General features: G+C 38.6%; 1 protein-coding gene across 3 annotated transcripts in view; it reads right to left on the minus strand.

Moving 5' to 3' along the window:
* Positions 1 to 14,808: 14,808 nt before the first annotated feature.
* SFMBT2 (Scm like with four mbt domains 2) overlaps positions 14,809 to 21,431 on the minus strand; it is a 287,202-nt gene continuing 280,579 nt past the window's right edge. For all 3 annotated transcript variants that reach the window (XM_040343342.1, XM_040343341.1, XM_040343343.1), the window contains 3 exons: positions 17,445 to 17,687; positions 16,571 to 16,705; positions 14,809 to 15,137 (listed from right to left, as the gene is read on the minus strand). In XM_040343342.1, the coding sequence (XP_040199276.1) occupies positions 14,997 to 15,137; positions 16,571 to 16,705; positions 17,445 to 17,687 (519 nt within the window). In that variant the 3' untranslated portion in view covers positions 14,809 to 14,996. The remainder of the gene's footprint in view (positions 15,138 to 16,570; positions 16,706 to 17,444; positions 17,688 to 21,431) is intronic.

Raw genomic sequence — 21,431 nt, forward strand, 5'->3', positions numbered from 1 at the left:
CAACCTTGGTTTCATCAGATCATAACACATTTTCCCACATGCTTTTGGGAGACTTCAGAAGTGTTTTTGCAAAATGTAGCCAGGTTTGTATGTTTTTCTTCATAAGAAAAGGCTTCTGTCTTGCCACTCTACCCCATAGCCCAGACTTGTGAAGAATATAGGAGATTGTTGTCACATGCACCACACAGCCAGTACTTGCCAGATATTCCTGAAGCTCATTTAATGTTGATGTAGACCTCTTGGCTGTTTCCCTGACCAGTTTTCTTCTTGTCTTTTTGGAGGGACGTCCAGTTCTTGGTAATGTCACTGTTGTGCCATATTTTCTCCACTTGATGATGACTGTCTTCACTGTGTTCCATGGTGTATCTAATGCCTTGGAAATTATTTTGTACCCTTCTCCTGACTGATACCGTTTAACAATGAGATCCCTCTGCTGCTTTGGAAGCTCTCTACGGACCATGGCTTTTGCTGTAGGATGCGACTAGGAAAATGCCAGGAAAGACCTACTAGAACAGTTGAACTTTATTTGGGGTTAATAAGAGGCACTTTAAATGATGGCAGATGTGTACTGACTCCAATTTACTGTGTGTTTGAATGTGATTGCTTAATTCTGAACACAGCTACATCCCCTGTTATAACAGGGTGTGCACACGTATGCAACCCCATTATTTTCATTTTTTATTTTTACTTCCCAATCCTAAAATATTTCAGTTTGTTTTTCAATTGAGTTGTACAAGTTATAGGTCGCATTAAAGGTGGAAAAAGTTCTGGAACTGTTTATCTTTGTCTCATTGTTTAACAGCACAGAAACCTGAAATTGTAACAGGTGAATATACTCCTCACATTTTTGTAAATATTTTATTATATATTTTCATGTGATAACACTTTTCTACAATGTAAAGTAGTGAGTGTACATCGTGTATAACAGTGTAAATTTGCAGTCCCCTTAAAATAACTCACCACACAGCCATTAATGTCTAAACCGCTGGCAACAGAAGTGAGTACACCCCTAAGTGAAAATGTCCAAATTGGGCCTAAAGTGTCAATATTTTGTGTGGCCGCCAATATTTTATCGCACTGCCTTAACCCTCTTGGTCATGGAGTTCACCAGAGCTTCACACTTTACCACTGGAGTCCTCTTCCACTCCTCCATGACGACATCACGGAGATGGTGGATGTTAGAGACCTTGCGCTCCTCCACCTTCCATTTGAGGATGCCCCACAGATGCTCAATAGGGTTTAGGTCTGGAGACATGCTTTGCCAGTCCATCACCTTTACCCTCAGTTCATTTAGCAAGGCAGTGGTCATCTTGGAGGTGTGTTTGGGGTCATTATAATGTTGGAATACTGTCCTGTGGCCCAGTCTCCAAAGGGAGGGGATCATGCTTTGCTTCAGTATGTCACAGTACATGTTGGCATTGATTGTTCCATCAATGAACTGTTGCTACCCAGAGCCGGCAGCACTCATGCAGCCCCATATCATGACACTCCCACCACCATGCTTGACTGTAGGCAAGACACACTTGTCTTTGTACTTCTCACCTGGTTGCAGTAATCCGTGTCCTTAGTCTCCTTGTCTTCAGCAAACTGTTTGCAGGCTTTCTTGTACATCATCTTCAGAAGAGGCTTCTGTCTGGGATGACAGCCATGCAGACCAATTTGATGCAATGTGTGGCGTATGGTCTGAGCACTGACAGGCTGACCCCCCACCCCTTCAACCTCTGCAGCAATGCTGGCAGCACTCATATGTTTATTTCCCAAAGATAACCTCTAGATATGATGCTGAGCATGTGCATTTAACATTTCTTGGTCGACCATGGTGATGTCTGTTCTGAGTGGAACCTGTCCTGTTAAACCGCTGTATGCTCTTGGTCACTGTGCTGCAGCTCAGTTTCAACATTAGCATTTCAAAACAACATTAGTCAACCACATACTCAGCATAATAAACAGAAACAGTCTGGATCAGTGCCTGTAGTGACCACATAATGAGCACCACAGAAAACAAACAGCATATATAGAATAATACATACACAGCAAAATTCCATAACCATAACAGTATTATACTCATAATAGCATCAAGTTAAAATGATTGGAAAAAATAAATAAAAAAATGCGCTACCAATTGATCGAAGCATTAATAATGACAATTGATGAAAAGGTGATTTGTGAAATGCTAAACCAATATCCTATACAAATGATATTATGAACATAAATAAAAGTTGAAATTCATTAATGTGAAATGCAAGTGAAACCGGAAAACACTTAACCAGATAAGAACTCCTAAGATGAAAGTCTGAAAGGTATATGAATCTATAGGTGGATAAAAGTCCCAAATAAGATGAAAACATATAGACTGTTGCCGTGAAAATTATCTTTTGCGCCAAAAGTGGTGATGGGCAGATGAGTTGATAGCATAAAACTTCACATCCAATGGGCTACTGATAAAAAATGGCTGCTTACCAGATAGATGGTAGTATTGGGCTCTGGACTAGGCCGACCTGCCTTCAGGCAATCTGTCATTGGTACTCCCCACAAATGGATCGATCTTAGCCTCCAGAGTCGGACACCATAAAGCTGGATTCCGAAGACTGCGGACAACTTAGTAATCCTTCAAAAGCTGTGAGGTGAATTGTCAGTTTTTGTAACTCACGTTTTCCACACAACACTAGCAGAGATTTAAATCCACAAGTCGGCAGTCAATGAAAGGAAGAAGAAAAAAATCCTCATGGTGCAGTATTTCCTCTTTAAAATGTGTTTATTTGCACAAACTTCGTTACATACTGACATCCATAAAACAGAGACAATTTTCAAACACACCAGCTGGCTGGAACGTGATGACGTCAGAGTATTGTTGCTCCACCCTACGCATTTCCCCATACATGGATTTGTCTGGGAACGGAGGCTCATTATTAACTAGCATTGAGACCAAGAAGCCTATCCATAACCAGATCTGCTGGGGCAAGCCTGGGTACAGCTAGCCATGGTCTCCAAATGTTCTCATACTTGCCTGGACACCCCTTATGCAGGTAAATATTTTAGATTCTTATTTTATTACCTACAGCAGTAATCCATTATTTAACTGTGGGAGGGCTGTCCGACTTCAAATGTAACATTATTAGTTTGCGAGCCAGAAATAAGGCCCGAACAATAGCCTCACTAGTATGATTCTCCCACTCAAATTCATCTAATAAATTTAGCAAGCAGGATTTGGGGTCCAAAGAGAGTGACACTTGAAATATCCTGTTCAGAGTATTTATCACCTCCCTCCAATATGGGTGCTGTTTTGGGCACCTCCACAATAGGTTAATCAAATCACCACAGTCTTGTTTTTACCTAGTGCACATTGGTGTAGAATTAGATAATAGTCCCAAAGTGTGTAATCTTTGAGGGGTATAGTACACTCTCAAAATGATATATAACTGCGTCAGTCTCTGAGATACATTTAAGGAACAAGTGGTTACACATTGTCCACATTGAGCTGTCCAACATCACTCTCCCACTTCGTATTTAGTCCAGACCTTTCAGAAATATCTGAAGTAGCATAGCATAACATTGTGAAATGAAACCCTTAGAGGTTATAGCCTCTTTAACCAAATAAAATAAGGGTGTTGGAGATACAGACCAGTCAGAAGTTCTACTCTGAGCCACTATGGCATGCCGTAATTGCAAGTAATATAACCACATAGAAATCGGCAGACCATACACCTCCCGCAAAGCCTCAAAGGAGAACAGAACTCCATTATGAAAAATTTGCCTCAGATACACAACGCCAAACCTCTTCCATATTGCACCATGTTGAATTTTGGGTAATTGTCATTAGAACAAACGGGGCTAAACTCTGTAATGCCCTCCACCCCCTGAAGGTACCTGGCTTTGTTCCATACTTTCTGGATTAAATTATATGTTGGGAAGGTTTTATGTGGTTTACCAAAAGCCTGAGCTTCCAGAGCCATCGGAATGAAACCACCCTTTATCATGTATAGCATTACTGCTTTGCAAGAGCTACACCCTGTATCCCCTTAATCTACACTCCCATGAAATGTACCTATCAGGTGCTGCAGTTGTGAAGCCAGGTAGTATAACCAGGGATTCGGCAATGCCAGCCCACCCTCATCTTTGGGGCATTACAGATGTTCTAGATTTATTCTAGGGGGACAAGTTTTCCAGATTAGAGTACGAAATATGGTATTTACGATCCTAAAAGTCTTTAAAGGAACCATCACTGGGGAGTTATGAAGGACATACAGCAGTTGGGGCATTTAGTCCAGACCTTAATGCAGAAAATGTATAAAACCACAATATGGTACTTTCAAATGTGAAAGAAGAGAAACTAAATTATGATTGGCTGCAGATGTGATACAACACATTGAGCTGACTAGGGAAATTTGCTTGAAAATATTATTTGTAAGATGTTTGTTTTTGTTTTTGGGTGTGGGGAGGTATTTAAGGTAGTTTAGTTGAATTGATTTAGTGTCATTTGTTTTTTGGTTTCTTTGTGTGTGTGTGTACTTCTGCATTAACTTTTTACTTTTTATTCTGTATGTAAAAAAATTAAATAAAATAAAGAGGCTAAATGCAGGGTCTTTTCTGGCACAATAACAGGTCCAGGATGGATGAAAGCAGTTTTTCATAAGCGGCAGCACAGCAGAGCAGTGAGCTTTGCAGAGCCCTTTGTATGATTGAATCCTCTTATCCAGCTTTTTAATGAGTCATTACTGATAATTCAATCCAGTTCTGTAAAAAATGCCTTCCTTTAGCATAGACACAAGATAATGAAGCTGTAGATGTGAAAAAAAGACTAGAGATATAAATAAATAATATTTTAACATTTTTTTTTAGTCCTTAACAAAGAAATAAAATATGTAAAAAAACTACTATACCTTCCTTTCCCTGATTGTGGGACATTATTTTATATGATCGCAATTTTATTCACTGGTTTGTTCACCAATATATATTTATTGAGACATTATATATTGAGTTATGGTATATTTTGGTTGTTTGATACTCTTTTGTTGGTTCATATATATTTAAAGAGGAAGTGCAACAGGTTTTATGTACATGCACACTGTTGTTTTGCATTCGGACAATCACTGAGTGCTGCTTCTGTATAACTTTTTAAGATGCAGATGTATTTTGTTTTCTTACAGGCAAAAGAAGATACAGTGTGCTGCAGGAGACCAGACATCCAACATGCATGGAAGTGCGCCAGATGCTGAAGATATCTTAGGCAGCAGTATCTCCTAAATACTGTGGGGTAGATCCACAAAGAAATTACGCCGGCGTATATCTACTGATACGCCGGCGTAATTTCAAAATTCCCGCGTCGTATCTTTGTTTTGAATCCTCAAAACAAGATACGACGGCATCTCGGCTAGATCCGACAGGCGTACGTCTTCGGTGTGAATCCAGCCTAAAAGAGAATATATAGAGAAATTTGGGCCTGTGAGGGTTTTCGATCATCCAAGTCATGGGATATCTAGTATTAATAAATCGTGTGTTGATTATTCCTGAAAAGATTTTACCAAGTGTTTTACTTCAGTTCATCTAGTAAGAATTCTTCAGTATTTAAAACTTGGTGTAGTCCAATCAATGTAATCTAATCACCACAATGTCACATACATGAGGCAGGTGTTAGACGTGTTTGACAGAGAAAATAATTAAAAGAAGAAACAATATTATTTGGTCCTCTTCCTGTTTGCCTCTTCTTTAGTGCTGGGTGGTTCTCGATGATGCAGTGGTGCTCTCTACATCATGACACTTAGGGCTCTTTCACACGGGGGACCGTATGTCCGCTTTTTCATCCATCCGTCTACGGATGAAAAAGGGACATACATTGATCCCTATGAGATTGTGGATCTCACCCGGGTCCGCAATCCTCTGATTCTGCAGACGGAGGAAAACCCTATTTTTCCATCTGTCTGCGGATCGGATTGGGTGAACACGGAAAGACGGTCTGTGTTCATCCTATCCCCCATAGGGGAGAGCGGAGATCTGACAGGGCGGTCCCTGCACAGTGTGCGGGGACCGCCCTGTCATCCGCCGGCTCAGCAGGGATCAGCAGAGCGATCCCCACTGAGAAAGCGGAGGTTCAAGGGGCGCATCCTCACGCATCCGTCCAGTGTAAAAGAGCCCTTAAAGTTGATGCTTTGCATTCACAGTATGCTCTCAGTTTTTCGGTTTGAATTAAAATGACATCATTTAACCCAAAAAACTAAAGATGTCTAGTGGCAGAATTTAATTACTGCAAGGGACAGTGACAGAGTGGAAATAAATATTATAGCCAGAGCAGCCTTTTAATTTTTTTCTATAGCTGGACACGTTTTTATCAAGCTATTCTCTACCAATTTGTGTATCAATTGATCATCTATTGATCACATCCCAGAGATTATCCCAATGACCTTGATTTTTATACTCCATGCTAAGTCTGATAAAAGACATAAGATAAAAGTCATCATTAAAGCCAGGTACACGTGGGCCGAATGTTGGGAGACATACACAATTTTCCCCCAAAAAAAGGCTGAGATTCGGCCTGTGTGTATGTCGGTCTATCCAACAGAAGCCATCCTCTCTTGGCTGGCTTCTGTTGGACGAGCACACTGAAAAACCAGCAGCCGACTGACTCCTGATTAGATCAGAGTGTTCTGGCGGGGGGCTGAACACAACAGCTCAACTTTGCATTGTTAGTACAGCGGCTCCGACCGGAGCTGACAGTTTTTTTTGCGTTCAACCTGCTGATAGTGTGTACCAGGCTAACGTCAAGTGAATACTGCTCATCTTTATGCCAACTTGATTTCAATACACCAAACTCTTAAGTCTTCAACATGATAAAAATGAATCCAGCTATTGTGTTGTTCTAAGCAGAGAGTATGTTACAGAGATAGAAATGTGATATATATATATATATATATATATATATATATATATATATATATACTGTATATATATATATATATATATATATATATATATATATATATATATATATATATATATATATATATGTGTGTGCGTGTGTATATATATATATCCTATTAATGCCCTATACATAGCGGCCCAGATTCAAGAAGCAATTGCGCCTGTGTAACCATAGGTTACGCAGCACAATTGCTTACTTGCTCCGGCGTTACGAATGCTCCTGATTCAGGAACATCGTAACGCCGACTGCAGCCTAAAATCTGCGTGGCATAACGCTATTCACGTTCACTTTGAAGCAAATGACATCCTTGCGACGTCATTTGCCGCAATGCACGTCGGGAAAGTTTCCCGACGGAGCATGCGCTCTACGCTCGGCGCGGGAGCGCGCCTAATTTAAATGATTCCCGCCCCCGGCGGGATAATTTACATTGCGCGCGCTTACGCCGGGCAATTTTTCCGGCGCGCCCTCGCAATTTACGGAGCTACTGCTCCGTGAATCGAGGGCAGCGCAAAATATTTGCGGGGGCGCAGGGCAAAATCGTTGCCCTGTGCCTCCGCAAATAAAACGCAAATGTACCTGAATCTGGGCCAGCGTCTTTAGGGTAGCATTTCAGGATCTCATTAAATCATATAACAAAAGAATAATAATAATCACAAATTCTGCAAAAAACAGAAAGAACAAATGCTTGCTTAAATAATAGGGCTTTATTAACATGGTGGTTTACAAGTTTTTTTCAAGTAGAAAGGGTGGACATTTTAATACAAATTAAAATAAACTCTGTAAATAGATTTTTACTTATATACATGAGAAAACCTATATACATAATGCAATATTACAGAAAACAACAGCATGCCCTTGCCCAAAGAGAAAAAGATGAAATAGAAAGTTATATTAAACATGTTTTACAAACTCTTGGAATGGTATATAGCTTAGATAGCAGGCTGTTTCTTTACAACACAAAAGTTACATTAACTACATCTACAAACCCCTGCGAATGACATCTTTGTATGGTTCTTACTTATGTCATCACTTCAGTATTCCTTGGGAGTACTTATGACATGTGAAAATAACATACCTAATCCCCCAGCTCACAAGAATATTTGAAGTTACCTCGGAACTCCTAAGCCTTTTACAAAAGCACTCTTGTGCTTTTTTTAAATTCACAGACCTGTCAGTAATTTATAATATCCTTTCAATTTAAAGTGTGAATACATCATCCCATATACCGTCTATATTTTCTGCCTTAAAAAATCCTTCAAGTCACCATTTCATAATTTAACACCTGGGTACCTATTCTAAATATTCTTTGTTCAGCTAATTGCTGCAGTGCAGCATTAACTATGATCACACAGTGTTAAATAAAAATGAGAGCAGATTTTAGAGCTGGTACCCTTTTACAGAATGCAGCCCTTTCAAATGAAATGGAAAAAAACTGCTCATGAAGTGAAGTGTCCGGTTTGTGTAGTAAGAACATTTATGCTTAGTTCCTGAAGCCAAATTTCCAGATGTCAGTGCAGTATGGAGTAAATAATGCCACCTTTGTTAATCTAGAAAGATTTTTAATAATATACAATTTTAGAACTGACAAATCATTATACAGCTCTCCAGGTGTCAAGTTTTTTTTTTATATAAGTTGAGATACTCTTGTGCTCGTAAACATAGAATATCTGTCTCCTGATGTGAATCTAACCACAAATGCATGCCTTTGGACAAACAGTGACATATCTATCCAATGTTGGTGACAATGGAACAGGAAAAATATACTGTTGATATTGTTTCACATATGGCCTAATGTTGAGGGGTATCATGTTTTTTGTAAATTTGTTGAGTGCAATGTACTGTATTTATTGGCGTATAACACTATTTTGTTACCCTAAATATAGAGGGTAAACTGTGCCTGTGTGTTATACGAAGGGGGCTGTGCAACGTTTTTTTCCTGAAACTTCCCTCTTAAAGTTAGGGTGCGTGTTAGACGCCTGTGCGTGTTATACGCCGATAAATACGGTAACTTTGCACACAGTAAATTCTATCTGCATGTGTTAGTGATGGCAATACTTTTGAAATCGATTTGGAAATACTATTTTTTAACAATGTTTTTTGTATACTGATGTTTGTGATGTGCATTTACCATAAAATAAATGGTTTTGCAATATTGATATATGAAAACATTCCATAGAGGATATGTATATATATATATATATATATATATATATATATATATATATATATATATATATACACAGTACAGACCAAAAGTTTGGACACACCTTCTCATTCAAAGAGTTTTCTTTATTTTTATGACTATGAAAATTGTAGATTCACACTGAAGGCATCAAAACTATGAATTAACACATGTGGAATTATACATAACAAAAAAGTGTGAAACAACTGAAAATATATTTCAAATTTTAGGTTCTTCAAAGTAGCCACCTTTTGCTTTAATTACTGCTTTGCACACTCTTGGAATTCTCTTGATGAGCTTCAAGAGGTAGTCACCTGGTGCAGCCCCCCATCACTCTCCTTCTTGGTCAAATAGCCCTTACACAGCCTGGAGGTGTGTTTGGGGTCATTGTCCTGTTGAAAAATAAATGATGGTCCAACTAAACGCAAACCGGATGGAATAGCATGCCGCTGCAAGATGCTGTGGTAGCCATGCTGGTTCAGTATGCCTTCAATTTTGAATAAATCCAGTGTCGCCAGCAAAGCATCCCCACACCATCACACCACCTCCTCCATGCTTCACGGTGGGAACCAGGCATGTAGAGTCCATCCGTTCACCTTTTCTGCATCGCACAAAGACACGGGGGTTGGAACCAAAGATCTCAAGTTTGGACTCATCAGACCAAAGCACAGATTTCCACTGGTCTAATGTCCATTCCTTGTGTTCTTTAGCCCAAACAAGTCTCTTCTGCTTGTTGCCTTTCTTTAGCAGTGGTTTCCTAGCAGATATTCTACCATGAAGGCCTGATTCACACAGTCTCCTTTTAACAGTTCTAGAGATGTGTCTGCTGCAAAAGGTGGCTACTTTAAAGAACCTAGAATATGAAATATATTTTCAGTTGTTTCACACTTTTTTGTTATGTATAAATCCACATGTGTTAATTCATAGTTTTGATGCCTTCGGTGTGAATCTACAATTTTCATAGTCATGAAAATAAAGAAAACTCATTGAATCAGAAGGTGTGTCCAAACTTTTGGTCTGTACTGTGTATATATATATATATATATATATATATATATATATATATATATATATATATAAAAATATATATATATATATATATATATATATATATATATATAAAAATTGTCACACTTATGCTTCAGCTGCCCATTTACTTTTCATGTAAAATACAGATTACATTTTGGGAATGTAGATTCATATACCGTTATTATGTTTTCTTTTCGAATATTTTTTTTTAATGTTATAAGCTGTACAGATATAAAACTATCTAATACAGTATAGAAAAGTATTGGTACGTAATAACATTAGTGACATACATCAGTGGTCGCTAAGGAAACGGTATAACCAGTGGCGGCTGGTGCTTGAGGATTTTAGGGGGGTGTGGGTGGGCCCCTCTAGGTCCCACTCACCCTACGGGTGGAGCCGTCCAGCAGTCATGGCTCCCCTGGTGCCCAGCGCCGCAGCTTCTGTGTTGACCAGGTCTTTGACCTCCTGTCCTGATTGGCCAGGGTGGGAAGTCGGAAGACATTGCCGATTCGCTGGTATCGCAGGGTGGGAGGTCACATTAAACAGGCTAATTGGGGCCTTGGGTTGTGGTCACATGCTTGTGAGGGGGTGACAAACCTTCTAGAGACCTGTTGGTCTCACACAGTGCACAGTGCATGGCTGAACAGATGGTGCATGTTGGGCGTATAACACTATTTTGGGCTTTGACTGTAATTCTTAAGAGCAGAAAATACATCCAAGAGGAGGTATATGACCGAGGGACGCTCTCATCTCAATCGTGAATAAATCACAATAGCTGGTCTTGGTGTTTGCATACACAGCCCTCAACTGTTGGTATATTTTATATTTATGTTGGTATTGTAAAAAAAAAAGACAAGTGTCTTTTTTCCTTTTAGCAAAGCTATTTGGGATTATATAACATGTAAACACTGTCAAAAAAGATATACAGTATGGGTAAAAACAGACAAATGACTTCAGCAAGACATCAGAAGTTTCATACTTGATGCTCATAGTGACTGTTGGATCAACTGTGAGTATAGAATTGGGTATATGGGATTGTACGATATTTTTTATTTTATTTATTTATTTATGGTTGAACTGGATGGACTTGTGTCTTTTTTCAACCTGACTAACTATGTAACTATGTAACTGTTAAGAATTTTTACATTATTTGAAACTTATAATATGAATGGCATTTGAGCAAATTTCCAAATGCTAATAGTTCTTTGAAACTGCAACTTACTTTTATAATTTAATGTAAGAAGAGGATTATAAGTAAAACAAAAATGTTTTTGCTGAGCTCCCCTGATTAATTTACAGTGGGGATGATTTAGTAAACATGTTTTACTAAGCCAAGTAAACCTGTGTTTACATTACACACCCATTTGCTGAAGGTTTGTGACAATCTGGAATTTGATTGGATGACTGACCTGAAAACAGCTTCACTGAGCCAAGTAAAATGGGTACTACTTTAGTAAATGAAACCCAAAGTCTGCTTGCAACTCTAGGGGACCAAAGAGTTACAGCTAGATATTTTAAGCACACAATTTAAGGTTAATTATATATATTTTTTTTTTAAATGTACCTATAGATTTCCTTGAACAAAATACAAAAAAATCCAATTCAAATGGGATTCAGGTTTACTTTAAATGGATCTGCACTTGCAGGACAGTAACTATTCATAATGGGGTCTCATAGAAAGCTCATCAAGATCCACCCCGTTTCCCAAATTTCCTTCATAAAAAAAAAAAATCCCTATTGATTCAGAATACTAATTTTATAGAGGTTCTCAAAATTATATAAACATTTATTTCATACAACTTGTATTAGTCAAATAGTTTTTTTTACCTACATAAATCAATATCTAACTATACAGGCCTGGACCCATTGTGCTTCTGGGACCCATAGCGGTTGCATGGTCTGCTTAGGCTATACTTACATCCTCTTAACAGTTAAACCATATTTATGCTGCTTTTACATTTTGTATTTTTTTTGTGACTTTTTTATATATCTATTTAAGTCCATTTCTGTTTTCCCCAATTAAACAGCTTTTTAATTAATTTAGCAGCTGGGTTCACCCCCATACACATTTATCAACCATTTTGTACACGTTTTTTATTCAAAAGGGCTTATTAGATTTATAAATGCATTCCTTTTCTTAGCACAGATCTCTAAGCTTCACTTCATGTCAGACAGCCATGGTCAAGCCACCACAGTTAAAGGGGTTGTAAAGGTTTGTTTTTTATTTTCTAAATAGGTTCCTTTAAACTAGTGCATTGTTGGTTCATTTACCTTTTCCTACAATTTCCCTTCTAAATGTTTTTTTTCTTTGTCTGAATTTCTCACTTCCTGTTTCTCCTCGGTAAGCTTGCCCCCATCATCCATGGGGGTTAGTCATCCAGAACAGGAAGTGAGAAATTTAGACAAAGAAAACAAAGAAAAAAAACATTCAGAAGGGAAATCGAAGGAAAAGGTAAGTGAACCAACAATGCACTAGCTTAAAGAAACCTATTTAGAAAATAAAAAAACAACCTTTACAACCCCTTTTAGCAACATAATGAGAAAATAAAGAATGACAGGCAATATTTCTGTAAAATGTATGTTAAACACTGGAACTATTTCCTTTCTATGTTAACAAAATAGAATAATCAATAAGGCATTAAACAAAACTGTCACCACTTGAAAATAACAAGCCTGCAATGTGTTATAGTGCATGATTGTATTGACGGTTCCAAAACACAGATTAGGCATCTTTTTTGAGAACAAGACAACTTAAAATATTGTGTTTTCATTAATGTAATAGGAGAAGAAACAGGAATCATTGGCCAGCCTAATAGGACCCCAGGTGGCATTCAATATGCCCTTAATACAACTATATTTCAAAATAAGACAATACATAATTTAGTAAGCTATTTCTTATATATCTCCTCTACCCATAAACAGTATAATCTAACAACATAAGCAAAGCATTTTTGGATATGTATTCACATGACTATCACCCTCCTCCCTTACTGATTCTCTTCGTGTTTTTGTTATAAAAGGAAAAAGAAAGACCAGATGGTGTGTGTGTGCTCAGGGAACCATAATTCATATCTGTATCCCCTGCATATTGTACACAGAAGTAGGCACCAAAACATATTGCAGAGAAGCACCAGGAAATTAAAATTTGATTAAGAATAAATGGTGGAGGTGATTCCTTCGCAGCTTAAAGGTGACCACACCAGTAAGTGACCACATTCAGGCAGATGTCTAAAACTACAAAGTCGAACACATCAAGCCATTATTGATGGCTTCACTATGACCACTCTTAGGCCCCGTACACACGTCCGAGGAACTCGACGGGCAAAACTCATCGTTTTGCTCGTCGAGTTCTGTGTGAAGCCGCCGAGGATCTCGACGGGCCAACTTTCCTCATTGAGCAGCGAGGAAATAGAGAACATGTTCTCTATTTGGCTCGACGAGGAACTCGTCGGCTTCCTCGGCCGAAAGTGTACACACGGCCGGGTTTCTCGGCAGAATTCAGCTCCGAATGAGTTTCTGGCTGAATTCTGCCGAGAAACTCGGTCGTGTGTACGGGGCCTAAGTGGTTAAAGCCACTACATATTTTATCTAACCTGGACAAACCAGGCCACACAATATTCATGTGTGTTTAGACTAACTCTAAATGTACTTTTTTAACAAACCTTTAGGTTTTACACTTGGTGAATAAAGTTTAGTTTGAATAGCTGAAGCTTTTTTTTTTATTATATCAAACAAATGGATCTGTGGCTGTTGATAAACTTGTGCCTTTTAATTAAAACATTTAGCGAATTTTCAAGAAAATCCTTATAAAACAAAAGCAGATTATTCCCATCTGGAGTACACACATGCATAAAAAAAGTATTTGGTCTCTATGGTCTGCGCAGTCGATAATGCACAGCACAATACAACCATTTTCCAGTATTACTGTATATAGAAATGTCAAATTGCTCAAATTTTCTATTCTCTCTTGCTGAATAGCATTTCAAAAACATGATTTCAAATTAAATAAAACAAATGCATTGTGAGTTTAAGCTTCTATTTGTAGACCAGAGTACTGACACAAATCCCCAGAGCTCTGAAGACAATAGACATGGCACTATAGAAAAATATAAAACTAAATTGACACTTGGCATGGGTCTGTGTTATCAGGCAGAAAACAAAATTACATCAAGGCTGGAAATAATGGCTGTGTCTTAAGCAGTTTATTTTCTAAAAGGGCTCCTATTTGTCACAATGAACTGTTGCAATGAGAGCAGTAGCAATAACAACTGTTTGTACTGTGGTCCCATTATTATGCGTAATGTTAGCACATCCTTCAATCACTCGGCTAACTATGTGCACACTGTCTAGGTTTACAGCTTAGTGGCATTTTAACTGCAAGCGAAGCCTCCTACAATTTATTACTCCGCAGTGAAATATGGACCTCTCTAGCAGAGAGATGCTTTATTTTTTCTACTGATTGGTATTAAAATGACAAGGACAGTAAAAAGGGGCTGCTATATTGAAGCTTTCATGTTAAGCCACAGATCACAGTAAAAATGACCACACACTTTCAATATGAAAGATTACAAAGTTTGCTAAAAGGTTAGAAGTGCCAAAATATTTGCCTTTGTATCCAAAGTCAGGCAAAAGTCAAGAATCAAAAAAATTGGTTCATTAGAAACGTATATGGGGTACAAAGTTTTTTTTTTTTTCCTCTAGCAAAGACTGATCATAGCTATTTGGAAAGATGGCAGCAATATTTATAAATGTGTCTCTGTGAAAAGTAGGAACCTTTTATAATCATTTTGATTTGCCTTTGTAAAAACACATGCTTTCACCTGAACATTTACTGTAATGAATTGGGTACAGCAAAACAGAACACAGGATTTATTTAGCATATTGTGCATAGAATGCCATTTTTACTCTTTCTATTTGATGGCACAGCTTAATGGCTGGGCCCAGTTTCAACTCCATGCATTCTTGGACAGTGGAGAGAGTCAGCAATAACAGTGCTTGCCCATCGATGTCCTGTAAGTGAAAAGAAAACAAATGTTTAGGGATTTCTGCAAGATGTGGTTCTTATATTAAAAGTAGCATTTTGAGGCGTATGTGTTTTACATAGAAGCTATACCCTTTACTAGAGCTATGCACAATAATGGTTATTACTAATAATTTAATAAATATTCTGCTGCCAGTTACATAAAAAATTATTGGAAGCACTAATAGTTGTATTTCTCTTTCTATATTTCTGCTTCTTTTTAAAAAAAAAACTCAAATTCCATGTAATTTTGGTTAAGGGGAACTAAAAGAAAAACCTTGTGTCGTTCCTATATAAGTAAACACATCAATACATGTAATTGTACCTGAGCAATTGTCTTCTCGGGTTCAAGTATAAAAAAATTACCTAACATTATCCAGGAAAAAAGTGATATATTAGTTTAGAATTCAATTACTAAATAATACCGTATATACTCGAGTATAAGCCGTCCCGAATATAAGCCAAGGCACCTAATTTTACCACAAAAAAATGGGAAAACGTATTGACTCGAGTGTAAGCCTAGGGTGTCCATCTGCATGCCTCATTGTGCCTTACTTTGCCTCACTGTGTCCATGCCTTACTGTGTCCATGCCTCACTGTGTCCATGTGCATGCCTCACTGTGTCCATGCCTCACTGTGTCCATGTGCATGCCTCACTGTGTCCATGCCTCACTGTGCCCATGCCTCACTGTGCCAATGCCTCACTGTGTCCATGACTAGACTGACGTTTAACATGGGAGTCTATGAAAGGGGTGCCCCAGACAAAAACCTTTGTACACTTGTAGAGGAAGAGTGGGGCTACATGTGTGCCAAGTTTGGAGTCCAGGGGACCTACGGACGGCCAGTACTGGGTCCCCAAAGTCCAGGAGATCAGGCGCAAAAAGATGACTCGAGTATAAGCCGAGGGGGGCATTTTCAGCACAAAAACAATGTGCTGAAAAACTCGGTCTATACTCGAGTATATACGGTAGGTCTTTCCTATCAGATCTTCCTTCTTGGTGAATTTGGAAGTCATCTCACTTCCTACTACTATAAGTAAGGCCCCGTACACACGTCCAAGAAACTCGACGGGCAAAACACATCGTTTTGCTCGGCGAGTTCCTTGTGAAGCCGCCGAGGATCTCGGTGAGCCAAGTTTCCTCATTGACTAACGAGGAAATAGAGAACATGTTCTCTATTTGGCCCGACGAGATCCTCGTCGGTTTCCTCGTCCAAAAGTGTACACACGACCGGGTTTCTCGGCAGAATACGGCTCCGATCGAGTTTCTGGCTGAATTCTGCCGAGAAACTCGGTCGTGTGTACGGGGCCTGAGTGTTTCTCACCAATTTTTGCAGTTAAAAGATTCTGAATGAATTTAGGGATACAATGCTCGTGGCATATAAAAATGTAATACGATTTTATCCAGAGAAGTGATTGGTGTACCTGTTCTTGAAAGATTTTTGCTAATGCAGCACAATCTGTAGACTTTATAAACTTGACCACATCAGTTACTGTCCACTCCAAAGGATTACTTTCTAGTATTAAACAATCTTCCTCCTCCTCTTCCTGCTTCTTTTCCTGTGTGGACAAATAGCAACATATTATTCAAATTACTGTTTTGGAAATAGAAATATTTTATCATATTTTTTTTTTATTATTGAATTACCTTGTTGCCTTTAAACCCAGAAACAATTAAGCAAAGCATCTGCTTTTGTTGTGGCTTGCAATACTTAAAAAGATTTTGCAACCAAACTTTGCTTGGACTCCAAGTAGTTCAATATGATTTGGCTATACATGTTTATGTGCAAATGTAACAGGTTAGATGTCAAGAAGCCGATTTGTATTTTTGCATTGTTTGAGGAATACTAGGATCAGATTTACAATCTTTACAGTATTTGGCTATACATATTTTTGGACAAATCTACAGCCTTGATATCTAGCAATTGAGCTATATTTCTGCAGTGTACAAGTGAAAGCTAGGAATGTTCCTACCATTTTTAAAAGATGCGGTTACACATAGTTTTTGACAATTTAAGATTAAATATAAAGCAATTTAGCTGCATTTCAGCACTGTGCAGGGAAAACTATAAGCAATCTTACAATCTAAGTACAAATATGAACAAATATTGTGATGCAGTTTTTCATAATGTATGTTCAATATCTAAATTAATTTGGAACTTGCAGTGGGAAGCTTTGCCACATACACATGACTTTGAAAAATAATTCTTGTGTTTTTCTCGTTTAAATTGCTATGCTAATAAAGCCATACAAATATTTCTACTAAATTGTACCATATAATAAAATAAATAAATCTTACATTCTTCACATTTGTAGCCTTGTCTTCTTCAGTGTAAGAGAGGGAACGTGTTTTTCTAACTCTTCTGGCTCTTTCTACCAATGGTGGCCTTTCAGACCCTATGCTTTTCCTAAGAGTTACAGCTCTTCTTGGACGTACAGAGGGAACTTCAACAGAAGAAGTATCTGTATGATCGTCACGTAATTCAGAACTTGTTTCTTCACTCCCCGTGTCTTCTTCCACGCCATCATCTTCAATGCTCTCCTGTTAACATATTATATAGTTCATTGTGATTTAGAAAAAAAAAAACAATAGAGGACAGTAATCAATGTAAAATATGGAGGACTTTATAATATTTTAATACGTATTTCAATTAGGAGAGGCCTATCTTGTAAAAAAAGTCATATGCTTATATAACAGCTGCCCCGTATGAACATGATAAATATAAACTTCCTAATGCATCCTTTCTCAACCTGTTTAACATTGAGGAATCATTGAAAGATTATTCTGGCCTCTGGGAAACTCTGTTAAAAATGACATCTACAGCTCACTGTACATTAGTGTGATGGTAAAGAAGACAAATGTGATTTACACTTGTGGTCAGTGGGAATAATCTCCCTCTTACAGATAGCCAAAAAGATCAATGGTTTCAGTGGCAACTTTTCTGAGTGAAAAGGAAGGGAGGACTTGGATATAGAAATACCAAGAGAGTAACTCCAAAGGGAAACACACAACAGTGTAATAATCCAATGGTTTAGACACATCAAAATAGGTCATTTCAAGGACTTTTTTGATGTGTCTAAACAAGTGTTTTTCAACTCCAGTCCTCAAGGCACACCAACAGGTCATGTTTTCAGGATTTCCTTTAGATGAAACGACTGTGGTGATTACTAAGGCAGTGAAACTGATGAAATCACCTGTTCAAAATAATGGAAAGCCTGAAAACATGACCTGTTGGTGTGCCTTGAGGACTGGAGTTGAAAAACACTGGTCTAAACCATTGGTCTAGCTAGATTCATAATTGTCTCAGTAATCACTTGGCCATCATTGCTTTCAATTAAGTGCCTCATCCTTGCTAACGGTTGACTGCTGGTATGAAAGTGCGCAATGCATGTGAGGCTGGGTCTTTTTCTATGTTTTTAACACTATTGACAATATTTTCTTTAATGGTTTTTACTGTTGGGTGTTAAATGTTGCCTTTTTATGGAAATCTCATTAATAAATATTTTCTATTATGTGACTATTAGCCTGTTATGTGTTTCCCTTTTGAGTTACTCTCTTGGTATACAGTGGGGATCGAAAGTTTGGGCACCCCAGGTAAAAATTTGTATTAATGTGCATAACAAACCCAAGGAAAGATGGAAAAATCCCCAAAAGGCATCAAATTACAGATTAGACATTCTTAAAATATGTCAAAAAAAGTTTGATTTTATTTCCATCATTTACACTTTCAAAATTACAGAAAACAATAAAATGGCATCTGCAAAATGTTTGGGCACCCTGCAGAGTTAATATCTTGTACTGCCCCCTTTAGCAAGTATCACAGCTTGTAAACACTTTTTGTAGCCAGCCAAGAGTCTTTCAATTCTTGTTTGAGGTATCTTTGCCCATTCTTCCTTACAAAAGTCTTCCAGTTCTTTGAGATTTCTGGGCTGAGTGTCACACACTGCTCTTTTAAGGTCTATCCATAGCTTTTCAATTATGTTGAGGTCAGGAGATTGTGAAGGCCATGGCAAAACCTTCAGTTTACACCTATTGATGTAATCCCCCGTGGATTTTGAGGTGTATTTAGGATCATTGTCCATTTGTAGAACTTTCGATCCCCACTGTATCTATATCAAAGTCATCCCCTCCTTTTTAGCCTGTTACTGAACTCCGGGATCCCCCACCCCTCAATAGGGGTGAGTCAGTGAATTTTCACTTCACTTCTAATTTAATCAAGTGTTGATTTTCCCTGTTTTAACCCATTCATAACTTATCTGAGTGGCAGAATTTTCTCCTTGCTCGAGGAACTATTAGCAACCTGAATGATTAATGAATTGATGATTGCTGAAATCATTCTACAAATAAATACCAGTATTTTCTAAAATAATAGTGATGGCAACATGGATTTGGGGTCTTATTATTGCAGCGTAAAGCCTGGTAACTTTAGTAGGCTCCTATGTAAGGGAAGTCAAGATGTTGGTATTCATAAAAATCTTAATAGTTTGAGTAGTGGAAACTATAATGTTTGCTTGTATGTACATATGATAGCAAGCAGATTAAAGTAAATAGTCCTAAAAATACGGTTTTTAACCACTTGCCGCCCGCCAATGACAAATTGACGTCGGCAAAGTGGTTGTAGAATCCTGACTGGACGTCATATGACGTCCTCAGGATTCTGAGCCGCTGCGCGCCCCCGGGGGCGCGCATCGCGGCGATCGTTGTTGCGGGGTGTCAGTCTGACACCCCGCAACACCGATCTCGGTAAAGAGTCTCTCACGGAGACTCTTTACCACGTGATCAGCCGTGTCGAATCACGGCTGATCACGATGTAAACAGGAAGAGCCGTTGATGGCTCTTCCTCACTCGCGTCTGATAGACGCGAGTAGAGGAGAGCCGATCGGCAGCTCTCCTGACAGGGGGGGTTCGCGCTGATTGTTTATCAGCGCAGCCCCCCCTCGGATCGCCACATGGACCACCAGGGAAGCCCACCCTGGACCACCAGGGAAGGGCAGAAAAAAAAAAGGCTGCAAAAAAAAAGGCTGTAAAAAAAAAGCATTTAAAAAAAAAAGATGCCAATCAGTGCCCACAAATGGGCACTGACTGGCAACATAGGTAAATCAGTGTCGCCCCAGTGTCCATCAGTGCCACCCCACATTGTCCATCAGTGCCACCCTACAGTGTCCATCAGTGCCACCCCACAGTGCCCATCCATGCCCAGTGCCCACCTATCAGTGCCCATCTGTGCCACCCATAAGTAGCCATCAGTGCCACCCATAAGTGCCGCCCACGAGTGCCCATCAGTGCCGCATACAAGCGCCGCCAATCAGTGCCACCTCATCTGTGCCGGTCAGTACTACCTCATCGATATCCATCAGTGCCATCCCATCGGTGCCCATCAGTGCCGCCATATCAGTGCCCTCAATTGAAAGAGAAAACTTACTTATTTACAAAAAAATTAACAGAAAAAAATAAAAACGTATTTTTGTTTCAAAATTTTCAGTGTTTTTTTAGTTGTTGCGCAAAAAAAAAAAATCGCAGAGATGATCAAATACCACCAAAAGAAAGCTCTATTTGTGGGAAAAAAAGGACGCCAATTTTGTTTGGGTACAGTCTAGCATGACCGCGCAATTGCCATTCAAAGTGCGACAGTGCTGAAAGCTGAAAATTGGCTTGGGCGGGAAGGTGTATACGTGCCCTGTATGGAAGTGGTTAAAAACCCAGTTTTTGTGTGTAGTTTGTTATACTAAGTTTGCATGGGGCAACCATACACGTTCATCTTATATAAAGGCTCATGTTCCATTCTTAGTAGTCTACACAGTGAGGTTGATTTACTAAAGCAAATAGACTGTTCACGTTGCATGGAAATTTGTGAATAAGGTGAAGCTCTGTTTAATTCCATTATCCGATCTTGTGCAAGCAAAACTTCCTTTGCAAAGTCTACAGCCACTTTACTTATAGTAAATCAACCCCAGTGGCTCTGCATTACTATTCCTCTCCAACATTGCACCTTTACCAGTCAAATTTGATTGATTACTTCACTATTAATGTGTCTCGAGATTTTAAGCAGCAATGATAAGGGATTTCATGTAAATACAGAATCCAGGTCAAGGAAACCCCCATATTCATTGCCCACCTATATATTACAAGTACAGTGTTTGATGAAGTGACCTTCTGTGTATACCTTAAACGATACAAATATATATCCCTTGTGATGAAGATAATATCTTTCACTATAATTATTTAAAGGGGTTGTAAAGGTTTTTTTTTGTTTTTAATAACAAACATGGTATACTTACCTCCTCT

The sequence above is a fragment of the Rana temporaria genome, chromosome 3 (assembly GCF_905171775.1).
Source record: "Rana temporaria chromosome 3, aRanTem1.1, whole genome shotgun sequence".
Classification (NCBI taxonomy): Eukaryota; Metazoa; Chordata; class Amphibia; order Anura; family Ranidae; genus Rana; species Rana temporaria.